The sequence below is a fragment of the Pteropus alecto genome, unplaced genomic scaffold (genome assembly GCF_000325575.1).
Source record: "Pteropus alecto unplaced genomic scaffold, ASM32557v1 scaffold164, whole genome shotgun sequence".
NCBI classification, from domain to species: domain Eukaryota; kingdom Metazoa; phylum Chordata; class Mammalia; order Chiroptera; family Pteropodidae; genus Pteropus; species Pteropus alecto.
Genome location: NW_006439568.1, coordinates 4,379,936 through 4,393,428, shown reverse-complemented (window position 1 = coordinate 4,393,428; position 13,493 = coordinate 4,379,936). Strand labels below are relative to the sequence as shown.

The 13,493-nt window shown below is 39.9% G+C and overlaps 1 protein-coding gene across 2 annotated transcripts in view; it reads right to left on the bottom strand.

The window, feature by feature from the left end:
• Positions 1–7,670, bottom strand: part of ANXA13 (annexin A13) — a 43,551-nt gene extending 35,881 nt beyond the window's left edge. Inside the window, exons 1-2 of one of the 2 annotated variants that reach the window (XM_006916570.3) lie at positions 7,594–7,608; positions 6,375–6,497 (exon numbers count right to left, since the gene is read on the bottom strand). In XM_006916570.3, coding sequence (XP_006916632.1) covers positions 6,375–6,497; positions 7,594–7,608 — 138 coding nt within the window. Of the gene's footprint in view, positions 1–6,374; positions 6,498–7,593 lie in introns of both variants that reach the window. The other variant, XM_006916571.3, reaches the window with a different exon arrangement.
• Between the last annotated feature and the right edge of the window lie 5,823 nt (positions 7,671–13,493).

Below are 13,493 nucleotides of genomic sequence, written 5' to 3'. Positions count from 1 at the left end.
GGAAGAAATACAAGCAGATAAAGATATTATAGGGACAAATCCTATGGTGATGTAGCCTCATTTCCCCATCGAAGGTCTGCGTCTAATGAAATGATTCTCAACCAAGCAGGAGCAATTTTGCTTCCCTAGGGACATGTGGCAGTATCTAGAGACATTTTTGGTTGTCACAAATAGGAGTGTTACTGGTATCTAGTTGTCGAGGCGGGGGGCCTGCCAAACATCCAAGGCACAGAACAGCCCCTCACAACAAAGAAGTAGCTGACCCCAGATTTCAATAGTGTCAAGGACTAATGTGCAAGGGCTTTACAACCCTGGCCCAATGGTTGTAATAATTCTATCAACACATTATTTTAAAAGGTGTAGAGAAGGCTGAGCTTCTCCTAGTAATTGGCACATGGGTACTGACTAAAGCACGGCCCCCAGTCACAAAGAGCAAATTGCCGTGGGTGCCTAAAAGGGAGGATTAGAAATGGACTGGGATGTCTTCCTTTAAATTTTTTTTTGTAGAGCAACCTAGGTGACAAATCTGATCGTTGAGTAAAGGGATAAGGTAACTAGGAGGAGGAATCTGAGTTAAAGTCTGTCTAAAGGGGGAAGTCTGTCACCACCCCTGCTTCTCGGTCAGCATCGCTATTGGTGTAGAACATCATAGCCTCAAACGGCGGCCTCCGTCGACTCATTTTTAAGGGCCCTTCAGTACCGTGTTGGGCTGGAGAACTCATGGTTCCTTTCAGAGGCGGAGTAACATGCATTGTCTGGAAACGAGATTTTGTGTCCTGGGGAAATGACTGCTTGGAAGTTGTCCACAGATTGTGCAGGGAAGTCAGAGACCCCTGAAGAGTGTTAAACCTCCAGATATCCAATTACTGCTCTATCGCATCAACAAAGGTAAGCCTGGAAGACACTGTGGTGGGAGTGGGATGATAGCTGTATCTGAACCATGAAAGAAACCATGCCTTCAAGAGTTATGAAAAATGAAGCACTTTCCTCGTTAGAAAAGAATTATCCATTTCCTTCTTCTACTGCCAATATCCGGTTTTGTTTTGTTTTGTTTTGTTTTGTTTTGTCTTTGCCAATTCAATGAGAGTATGAACTTGGGATTCATTGTTTGCAGGGAAAGAAAAGGCAAGCTAGTGTACTCTGGGTTCCTCAAGAGTCAATGATAAGTGGACAGATGGAATTAAAAAGAGAACATGTCAGGGGCTGAGCTGGGCCTTTGCAGCATCGGAAGGTGCTGTCTGTGTCGGAGAGCATAACAACAGTATGAACAAGTTCTGATTTGCCGAAATGGAAACGAGGTGAAATAGCTAAATTTGCTTTGAGCAAATTTCTGTCTCAATCAGAATCGAAACAATGAATGTTATTCTTTCCCCTGGTAAGAGAGTTTAAATATGCACTGGATCCAAACCTATTATTTATTTAAAACTTTAAAAAACATTTTATCTTCCTTTCCATTCCCTTCACAACCATACAGACCCTACCGCTGCCCTTCTCTCTGATCTTCAAGTCTTTATTCTCTTTCTATTTCGGTCCATCCATTAATAGTAGCGGCGGCAGCAATATCAATCAAAATAATAGTTATAATGAAGCAATAATGATAAAGCAATATCCCCCACCCCCAAGAATCGGTAAGGCCAACCTTGGCCACAGTGATAGTCTAAGGAGTAGTCTGTTCACTACTGTCATCAAACACATACCATCTTAACGACAAAACAAACAAACAAAAACGACTATGAATTCATACCTCCCAGACTACCTCAAGCCCAAACTTCTCAAGCTTCAGATCCAGCTTCCTTCTAGGCATCATACCCAGGTGAACCACACATACCTCTCACTCCACAGATCCCCAAACCAAACTCATCCTCTCACCTCGCAGACCTCCACTCTGCCTTAGTCCTAGGTAAGGGGAAAAGGCACCACCCTCCACTTGGGTATACAAGCCAGGTACATGGGAGACACTCTAGCCTTCCTAGTTCCTCACTTCCCCCATCCAATCGGTCAGCCTGTTATGTTGATTTGACTCTCGATCTGTCTTCTCCAGTTCCACTGCCATTGTTTTAGTCGGGGCAGAGGTTCATCATCTTTCTCCAGGGCCACTGCCTCCCAGCTGCTTTACTCGCCTTTGGTTATGTTTCCCTCTAAACCCTCCTCTACCAGCTTCCGGTATGGTCCATCCAGAGTGTGGCTCTGACCTTGTCATCCCCTTGTCAAAGATCTATTAAGGTTTCCCAATTGCCTCAAGTAGTGTGGTCCCCTCATTTCTCCCGCACAGAGTCATTCCCTCCACTGTCTAATTCCTGAACTTCGTTATTATGGATACGTTTCTATCAGTGCATCCATCACACGTCGTTATGATTACTTGTTTACCTCCCTCACTAGACCGTGGTCTTTTATCTTATTGCTCTTTTTATCTACAGAGCCCCAAATAGTACCTGGCCCACGGTAGTTTCTCTAAAAGAATATATCGAATGGACTGAAAAGATGGAGCATGGTTTCCTTTCTCTTGCTGCTTTTTCTCTGTGCAGCTCTAGGATAAGAGGTGGGAGAAAGTGCAGCCTTGGGCGGAGTGGAGGCGGGAAACGGGGCAGTTCTCTGGGTTGCATTGGTTGTGAGAAGCCTGGGGAGGAGGGCACAGTGCTAAGAAGGCTTTAAGTGTCACCATTCAGGCATCTCTGTAGGCTGGCTGGTGGGAGTGGTTCACGGTCAAAGCTGGGGCACAGCTCTAGCCTAGACCCGTGAGAGGCTTTTGCTTCTACATTGCTTCTCAAATTTGAGTGAATATCAGAATCACCTAGAGGGCTAGTTCATGGCAGATTGCTGGGCCCTACTCCCAGAGTGTCTGATTCCCCAGATCTGGGACAGGACCCAATACTTTGCCTTCCTAACAAGATCCTAGATTATACCAGTGATGTTGATCTGGGGACCACATTTGGGAATCATTGCACTAGAGGGATATCTGATATTAGACCCATGGCTCTCAGCTTTGGTAGTGTTAAAAATACAGATGCCCCGACTTTACCTACACGTGGGTTGGTCTTATGTGACTGGACGTAAGGATTTGGGCTCCAACTGAGCAGAACATTGGTTTAAGGCTCATTTAGAAAATGTAATGAATTGATGAATTTATCAAAGTTTTATTGAGCATTTTCTATGTGCCAGGCATTCTGTCAGTAATGGGTATGTAGAGATGAACAAGACAGTTCCACGCCCAGGGAGCCATGCAGGGCAGATGTATAAAGAGTTCTAAAATGACCGGGGAGAGAAATGATGGTATTATACACGGAGTATTATAGAAGCACTAAGAAAGAGCATCTAATCCAGCTTAGGGCAGAAGGAGGAAGCTCAGGAAGGGGTAGAGAGATGATGAAGTGAAAACCCACTTCAATATTTTCAGAAATCTCGATAGTTTAGCTTCCAGGTGAAATATGGGCCTTTATTGAACTCAAGGCATGGTGTGAAGAACTTCTACCTAAATCCAAATCCATGCTTCACCTTGGACCAACCACCTAACCTCTCTTTGCCTCACTTTCCCCATGTTTAAAAGGGGCTAATAATAGTATCTCCCTTGTGGAACCGTTGGGAGTTCTAAATGACACAGTGTACGTGGAGTGCTTGGTAGAGAAAGGGGCTCAGACATCATGGCCACAGCCCATGCCCTCAGATCAGCTCACAGGCTAGTAAGCACTTGGTGAATGTCATCATTATTATCATCATTTCAGAAGGGCTCTGTCAACCTCCAGTGAGGCCTGTCATCACTGGGAGTTTGGATCCTTGTGACCGTGCAGTAGAGCAGACACGCAGGTGGGCCCTGGGATGCACGGGGTTCCATCCCCTACGCTACGTGGCCCAAACGCCCACAGCTTTAGAGCTCTTGTGTCATTTTTCCAGTTTGTATGTTCTTCCTCTGTCAATGTACTTGTCCTTGGCAATTTTTTCCCCCACCTCTTTAAAATGATTGCTCTTTATTTACCACAGACAAGAAACCCCCAAAGCCAAGATTGTGTAATTGTGTCTAACTTATAGCTAGACTTCAAATGGGAAACATGTATTTAAATAAAGAAGGTATGATTTAGTGCATGTCATGTTTTGACATCGGAGGCTTCCAGGTGTTCCTATTCACCTGCATCTGAGTTGCCCCAGTGTCCACCTTCTACAAGTCCCAAACTGTCCTCCCTTTTAGGCAGTATTTATGTTGGCTAAATATTGACACAAAGAAGTCATAAATGTGGCATGCTCACAAACACTGCGGCAGCACACTGAGCAGATGTTCTCACGTTTACGAGTTGGTTCTCATTTATGGGCACTCGTAATGACACTTGTTTCCGTGGGCAGTGTGCTCATCTGTCCTTGTCAGGATGGTGGTAGGTTCCGGTTCAATGTTTCTTGACCTCTGCAGCACATTGGCATCACCGAGAGAGCATTTAAAAATTCCAGGGCCCAGGGCAATCACCAAACCAATTAATTCAGACCCTCTGGGGGTGGGACACAGGCGTCAGTGGTTTTTAGAACTCCCTAGGTGATTCTAGGGTGTTGCCGAGTCTGAGAACTTGTTCCCCAGGCCAGTGCTTCTCAGACTTTGACACACGTAGGAATCACTCGAGGATTTTGTTAAAATGCAGATTGATTCAGTGGGTCTGGGTGAGCCGGAGATTCTGCATTTCTAGCAAGTGCCCAGGCAGCGTGGATGCTGCTCCTAGTCCACACACTACACTTTGGGTAGCAAGACTGGAGTCCTGTCTAGTGCCTGTTCGTCAGCCTTGAAAATAATTTTCCAGAAGTCATTGGTCTTCTTAAGTTTTTTCTACCTTTATCAATTGGGTCTTCTACTTCTCGCCCCCTCTCTATCATTCTGCCGATACCCAACAGCCAGGCTCTTATGACAAAGTCATCTCACTATTCATCGGCACTCTCTTTTCCTCTAGACAGTGATTCTCTTAAAAGCAACTCACAATAGAATAGAGAGTCATCTGGCTAAACCTAAGCAGATTTTTCTGTGGATCTTATTTTTCTGTCTATAAACAAAGCTCATTGAGAGCAAGAACATGTCTCCCAGTCTAAGCAGACTCTTTGAACATTGTGTAATTTAGCAAATGATAATAACCCGGTATCTTCAGTTATTCCTGCTCCAAATACATTAGTTGCAAACACTGGGTCTTCAGTTCAAAGAAATCATTAATGATGACAAAAGGATTGGGGGAAAGCACAAGGCAAAAAAGTAATTTTCAGTTTTCAGAATTGGCTAGGATTCTATATTACAGTACCTTGGAAAATGTAATCTCTTGGCCAAGATTCTATTGGCTTTAGAGCAATGTTTGTCAAACAGTTATCTGTGGACCCTGGTCTGTGGACATGTTCTTGGGGGATTCAAAACGTTCCTCGTAGGCTTTTTAAATAGTATAGTTAATGCTGATAATAACTTAAAAACTAATATAAAGCACATTGGGTAATCAGGATGACCGAGGGCTAGCACATGATGTTAATGCCTGAATTTGTATGTCTATTTATGATTGTACATATATGCTGAATGGACAAACTCTAATTGTTGCAGGCTAATGATAAAAGGACAAAGAACAGAGGGAGGTTTAACATAAAGTTCATGCATTTTAGCCAAGAGAAGGCCCAACTGTATTACAGGGAGTCCTACGAACAAAAGTTTCTCAGTAGTTTGGATAGAGAAAGATGATAAAACTAAGAAGTCACACACCACATCAGAACTTAAACATGCTGCAACTCAAAAGGAAGCACAGCATAGCAATCAGGACCATTTTTGCACGGAGTGTGACCGTTTAATCCCAGCAAAATAACATTGTCTATTACACTAAATCAATAGCATACATTTGCACATCATTGACTTGTATTTTACTTGTATTTAATTTTTGTAAATTTGTTTTGATCATGTAGCTGCTTCAAAACTCCAAGCATCATACATATTAAGTTTGAACATATTCAAGTCACTTTCTGATGCAAATAATATGATTTTTTGTCCCTTAAAAAGGTTTTGTATTTACTTACTTAGAAACACAGTCTTGGAACGTATTCATTCCTTGTGCACATGTTAAATTCCATTAGTATTTTCTAAAGTGTCATAGTGGCCATATTGTAACATCATGTTCTCCATTTTAAGACACTGTTACGGGGACACTATTGGGAACATAAGCTCAGTTCCTAGATTATATTTTTATATTAGTTGCAAATGTTATAGCAGATATTTTCCAGGGAAAAACTTCCTGCTCAGAAGTAAAGCCTGACGATGACATTTTCAGACTGCCGGGTTGTGGACGGTCCAATGTGACAAGTCATTAGTGAGTAATAGTGGGCCCGTGAGAGAGCCTGGTCATACCTATGATTTGGAGAGAAAAAAAAAAAGTGCTTACAGGCTGATGGGCCTCGGGCTCACCGGTCCCTGACAGGTGGACGACAGGCTGCACGGCTGCGGAGGATTGGGTGCCTCCTTTGGGCAGTTGTCGACTGCCTTCTGACAGGGAGTAAGACTGGCTCTGAAGATTCAAAAGAGAAATATATAAAAATGCTAGATCATTCACAAAAAGCTAGTTGCCCCATGGGGTCGACTTTCAAGGGATAAATGTCCTCCTAACTGCTAATGCGGGGGCAAAATATTGTTCCTGAGGTCATCTGCATCGATCAGAAGTATTTCAAAGTAGATTTTAGTTTCTCTGAAAGATATTCTTGAATGGAAGGATCATAATCTTGGCTAGTATAAAAATATTACTTGCTGATGATTTAAAAAATAACACCTCTCCAAAGAAGATATGTGTAGGTTTGCAACCATCTGAGTGCAAATTTAATTTATACCAAAAGAAAAAACAGTATGAAGAAAGTTACAGTTTACAGAAAATCTTGGAGTTTATTCATTTTGCTGCTAGTATATACACATAAATCATTCTTGCGGTGGGAAGCTACAGTAGGTGCAGCAAAACCTTAATAAACATTCTTATTGTAACAGCTTTAGCTATGCATTTTTAAATGTAAAACATTAAGATTTAACTCTGACCTGCCTTATGCATAGTTGGTTCTAAATGGTAGTGTTTTGGTTCATTTTTAGTCGTTAATAGTTTATAGACACAGTATTTAGGCGAGCCTAGACATTTCAGAAGAAAAATATTGAGTCCAGTTCATGGATATTTGAAAGTATCTGGATGTTTGATGCTTAAATAATACTGGAATGTTTTCACCTTTCAATCCAAGTTATATAGCCCTGTGAGAGTATTTTTATCTTGGTCTAGTGATATTTACAATAAGAACTTGAAGTTTTGTGCAACTTTGCTGCGAATGACCAACTTAGTCATATATTTCACAAATACATATTAACCATTTTGCTCTCTGCAAGGCACTGTGGACTTCCTTGTTTTAAACACTTTTTTTAGCCCCTCCTCAGAGATTTTTCACTAATGGAGAAAAAAATATATTCCAAATGCATGTTAAAAGCGTGGCATGCTCTTGTGAAAACCAGTAATAAAAGGCAGTCATAATGATAAAGTATAAAAGTATCAATCATGATTTCATAGTTTAACTTTCTCCACAGTCTAACCAAATTAAAACTTTGTTCGATTCCCAAAGGCAATAAATACTTACATGACGATTGCCCATTTTCGTTTTTCTGAGATAGTTGTTCTGTATTTCATTAAGAGATCAGTTCTTCTAAAGGCCAAGTTGATAATGGTTTTCCCAGGACATAATATTTCTAGAGTTTAATAAGTAACTTTTGGCATCGAATTTGAATACATTGTTGGAGATGGATAGGGAGTGGCTAAAGCTACAAACGAGCTTAACCTGTCCTAGCTGCCTTGGCAGGCCATCTTTTTAAAAGAAAATATTTATTAATAAATCAAGTGTAGGCTTTTTAAGCTGAATAATTTATTTACAACAAAAGGGCTAACCCTATCTCGCTTCTGGATTATCGAAAAGAGTTATTCCTTTTTTATTCTGGGTGTTCATTTAAAATTTTATACTTTGTAATAATGAAAGTGTTAACCAAACAAGATTGAAAATCTTCCTATTTTAATGACATCACTGTCATTAGTACAGAGAATCTTTTGGGGGGCTACACTGAGTTATGCTAACATCATTTTTATAATTTAGCTGGTTTTTAAATTGAAAAGTAATATGTACAGATGGTAAAATTTTTTTCTAGTAATATGAAACGGTATCATGAAAAGTAAGTCTACTGACTTTCCAGTTTCTCTCCCCGTGATTTCTTCTGAATTCTTCCAGAAATGGTACATAGACACAGCCATTTCTGTCTGTCTCTCTATTTATCTGTCAGTCTTGGTCTGTCTGTCTGTCTAGCTAGCTATCTACCTACGGATAGCCTATTTTTTCCTCAACAAATGAGTTTGTACAATGCATTCTACTCCATGCTTTGTAAGCTTTGTATGTACTAGAGAGATACATGCCACGGACACATTATTTTTCCAGTGGCTGCTTGGTAGTTTATTATGGGAACAAACCAAACCTTATTTCATCAATCCACTATTTAAGGTAGGTCATTTAGGTCATTGTGGTCTCCTGTGTGAATCTTTGCATATGTGCCCCTATTTATCTATAGAAAAAAAATCTTAGACTACAGTTGCTGGCCAAAGAGTATATGCATTTAAAATTCCAATAGATGTTGCCAATTTGCCCTTTGCACAGACATAAAAATGCTGAACCATCCTCAAAGGCCCATGATGCAGATTTTCAAAAGACAAACGTATATCCCTGCATTTTGATATAACAAGATGTCAGTGTTCATCTCCCCACACACTGGCTAACACTAAACGTTATCAAAGTTTTTCATTTCTGCCAATTTCAAAGATGAAAAATGATTATCTCACTACTTAACATACATTCTTTTCCTTTGATATTCTTAAAATGATATATTCCATTCCTTAAAAGCCATTTGCATGAATTTTTCTGTAGTCTGCTTATGTCCTTTATTTTTGTTTTGAGTTAGTTGTCTTTTCACGATTTATTTGTAATAAAACTTGGTTTATAAGGTCTAGTCTTTTGTCACGGGTAACAATGATTTTTCCCCAATTTGTCGTATGTCTTTTGTTTCAGCATGTTTTGAGTGTGTATGTGTGTGAAGAAAGTGTTAGTGTTTATGTATTTATCTTTCTCCACAGTCTAACCAAATTAAAACTTTGTTCGATTCCCAAAGGCAATAAATACTTACATGACGATTGCCCATTTTCGTTTTTCTGAGATAGTTGTTCTGTATTTCATTAAGAGATCAGTTCTTCTAAAGGCCAAGTTGATAATGGTTTTCCCAGGACATAATATTTCTAGAGTTTAATAAGTAACTTTTGGCATTGAATTTGAATACATTGTTGGAGATGGATAGGGAGTGGCTAAAGCTACAAACGAGCTTAACCTGTCCTAGCTGCCTTGGCAGGCCATCTTTTTAAAAGAAAATATTTATTAATAAATCAAGTGTAGGCTTTTTAAGCTGAATAATTTATTTACAACAAAAGGGCTAACCCTATCTCGCTTCTGGATTATCGAAAAGAGTTATTCCTTTTTTATTCTGGGTGTTCATTTAAAATTTTATACTTTGTAATAATGAAAGTGTTAACCAAACAAGATTGAAAAATCTTCCTATTTTAATGACATCACTGTCATTAGTACAGAGAATCTTTTGGGGGGCTACACTGAGTTATGCTAACATCATTTTTATAATTTAGCTGGTTTTTAAATTGAAAAGTAATATGTACAGATGGTAAAATTTTTTTCTAGTAATATGAAACGGTATCATGAAAAGTAAGTCTACTGACTTTCCAGTTTCTCTCCCCGTGATTTCTTCTGAATTCTTCCAGAAATGGTACATAGACACAGCCATTTCTGTCTGTCTCTCTATTTATCTGTCAGTCTTGGTCTGTCTGTCTGTCTAGCTAGCTATCTACCTACGGATAGCCTATTTTTTCCTCAACAAATGAGTTTGTACAATGCATTCTACTCCATGCTTTGTAAGCTTTGTATGTACTAGAGAGATACATGCCATGGACACATTATTTTTCCAGTGGCTGCTTGGTAGTTTATTATGGGAACAAACCAAACCTTATTTCATCAATCCACTATTTAAGGTAGGTCATTTAGGTCATTGTGGTCTCCTGTGTGAATCTTTGCATATGTGTCCATATTTATCTATAGAAAAAAAATCTTAGACTACAGTTGCTGGCCAAAGAGTATATGCATTTAAAATTCCAATAGATGTTGCCAAGTTGCCCTTTGCACAGACATAAAAATGCTGAACCATCCTCAAAGGCCCATGATGCAGATTTTCAAAAGACAAACGTATATCCCTGCATTTTGATATAACAAGATGTCAGTGTTCATCTCCCCACACACTGGCTAACACTAAACGTTATCAAAGTTTTTCATTTCTGCCAATTTCAAAGATGAAAAATGATTATCTCACTACTTAACATACATTCTTTTCCTTTGATATTCTTAAAATGATATATTCCATTCCTTAAAAGCCATTTGCATGAATTTTTCTGTAGTCTGCTTATGTCCTTTATTTTTGTTTTGAGTTAGTTGTCTTTTCACGATTTATTTGTAATAAAACTTGGTTTATAAGGTCTAGTCTTTTGTCACGGGTAACAATGATTTTTCCCCAATTTGTCGTATGTCTTTTGTTTCAGCATGTTTTGAGTGTGTATGTGTGTGAAGAAAGTGTTAGTGTTTATGTATTTAAATACATCAAACTTTTTCTTCCTTGGCTTGTTTGGAAAAACATTTCAGCACTAAGATGATTAAAACTTCTTGTGCATTTTCTTCATATCGTTTTAATGACTTCATTTTTTAAGGCTCACATCTTCGATTCATTTGGAATTGATCTTGATGTAGAGTAAGGAAACAATGGATTCGGCTTTCGTTTTGGTTTTTCAATGGATCCTAGGTAATTAATAAATAATTCATCTTTCTTCTTCTGGTCTAAGTTGCCATCTTTATTTTATGCCAGAATTCCCATGTAACATAGTATCAAAATTCTGATCGGTTAATTCAATTCTGATTGTATCTATTCATTCTTTTTGTTCTTTAACCTTTACCTGTTGAAAGCCTTGGATGTGCTGATTGCTGGGACTGCGACAGTGGATAAGATGGATATGAATCGTCTCCTTCTAGAATCGCAGTCAAGTGGAGGGGAGCTATCCAAGGAACAAAGCATCACGAATTGTTGTCTGGCTATGAAGATAATAAACAGGATGCTGTGATAGAAGCTAAACTGTGTGTGTGTGTGTGTGTGTGTGTGTGTGTGTGTGTGTGTGTGTGTGTGAGATTTATTTTCAATAGAGATAGTATTCTTTATGGAACTAACATTTAAGTTATGAAACAAAGGAGGAGAAGGAGCCCATCATTTGAAAAGAAAAAGCGTTCTAAATCAGTGTGTGCTAAGGCTCAGTAATAGGACAGAGCTTTGTAAATGAGAAGAAATGAAGGATGGTCAGAGATTGGAGTCTACCGTGTGCCAGGCAGGATGATAGGTGGTGGAAATACAGTGAGAAACAAGACAAAACTCCCCTCCAGAAACTGACAGTGGAATGGTGAAGAAGACCAAAAAAAAATGTAAGTTGATATCTAATGTTTTGACCCTTCAGATCATTTCTTCAGTATCTAATTTGTGCTCTAGAGTTCACTGTCGCTTTTTCCCAGCCCCAGACTTCTCAGAGACAAGTCCTCTCTGCCCCGCCTTGGTGCTGGCTTCGGAACAAGGTTCTGCATCACTAACCCCTCCTGGAACACTGATCAGTGACATCTCGCTCCCTCCCTTCCTCTCCTGCCCCAGGCTGTTGAAGCTCAAAGTTCAGGAGGAACAGAACAATTTGATGTGAGGTGTTCTATGTGGAGATAAGTTGTGTTCCGGGGTGCTGAGTTACTGAGCACAGAAAATGCATAAAGAAGAGATACGTATCGTTTATGGCTCCAGGGAGGTGAAAGATACAAAGCTTAGAGGCCAGCTAAGAACCAAACTTTGCCCATAGTCAAGTTTGGATTTGACTGAAACACAACCACTCCTGCTGTCACCTCCTGTTTTGTTCCTTCCCCAGGTGGCTGGCTATGTAGGAAGGTGGCTGGGATAATTCCAAGCAGCAGCAGGGGTAGGAAGGGGAAGTCCTGTGAACCCAGGTCATTTCTGGGAGGATGTCATGGCTGGAGGCCGGGAAGGGAGAAGAACTGCCTGGGAAAGAAGAGTGAGAAGACACAATGGGAGAAGAGATGGCACGTGAAGAGTAATGGGAGGGGTTCAGCGTTTCTGACATCGTTATAAGTACGTAGTGATTCTCAATGATCACAGGTGCTGTGTAATCTCTTCCTGAACTGGACTGGGCCTGTTTATGCACAGCTCTTGGGTTCCGGTCATTCTCAATGTGATGATGCTGTAGCCAAAGTTCTCATCTCCTTCTAACTTTGCGAGTCTCGATAGCAACTCAAAACTCAGTCTTGCCAGAGTCTTCCCTTCTGTACTGCCCACCAAGGTTAAGTTTCTAACACTTCTTAAAAACGTTATGTATACATCTGTAAGGGGGTAAATCATATCTCCCTGAAAGGCACGTTGAGATCCTAACCCTTAGTACCTGTGAATGTGACTTTGTTTGGGGAAAAGAGTCTGCAGACGTAACCAAATTAAGATGAGGTCATGAGAGTGAGCCTGAACCCATTATAACTGGTGTCTTTATAAGGAAAGGAAAATGCCATGGGAAGACACAGACACAAGGGAGAAGGTCACATGATGACCGAGGCAGCGATTGCAGTGACTTAGCTTCAAGCCAAGGAACATCAAGGACTGATGGCCACCACCACATGCCAGGAGGAGGCAGGGGACGAGTCTCCTCTACAGGTTTCAGGGGGAGACTGGTCCTGCTGACATCTTCATCTTGGACTTCTGGCCTCCAGAACTGTGAGACAATACATTTCTATTGTTTTAATCCACCCAATTTGTGGCACTTTGTTACGGCAGCCCCAAGAAACTAATACCATATCAACACCAAAAACAAACAAACAAACTTTAAAAACCTCACCAGTTGCTATGATACTCATAACAAATACGTTATGCTGTGTGATTTGTATTTAATGAAATTTCCATTTAGAAATACTTTGGGAAAATCTCAAATTATATGATACTAAAACCATAAGTATTAGATTATTTTGCAGCCATACAGCCATTCAAGACAACAAAAGCACATAGATGCTGATGTTCTAAATATAACAGTCAAGTTGAACACTTGCCTAATATCTATTTCTGCAGGAAGAATTAATAACATTTCACTTATTTAGTGTAACTTAGATAGAATCCAACAATTATAGTTGATATTTGAACTGATATTTTCCCCTACATAAACAAGAGCAAAAATGTTAATATTTTGTTACATTTGTTTATAATTTTTTCCCCTCCACATTAGTTAATTAAATTCTCAAGAGCAGAGACAGGCCTATTGCTTGACACATCCCCACGGTGTCTGAATGCAACGGCTACTTAATAAAAGTTGTTG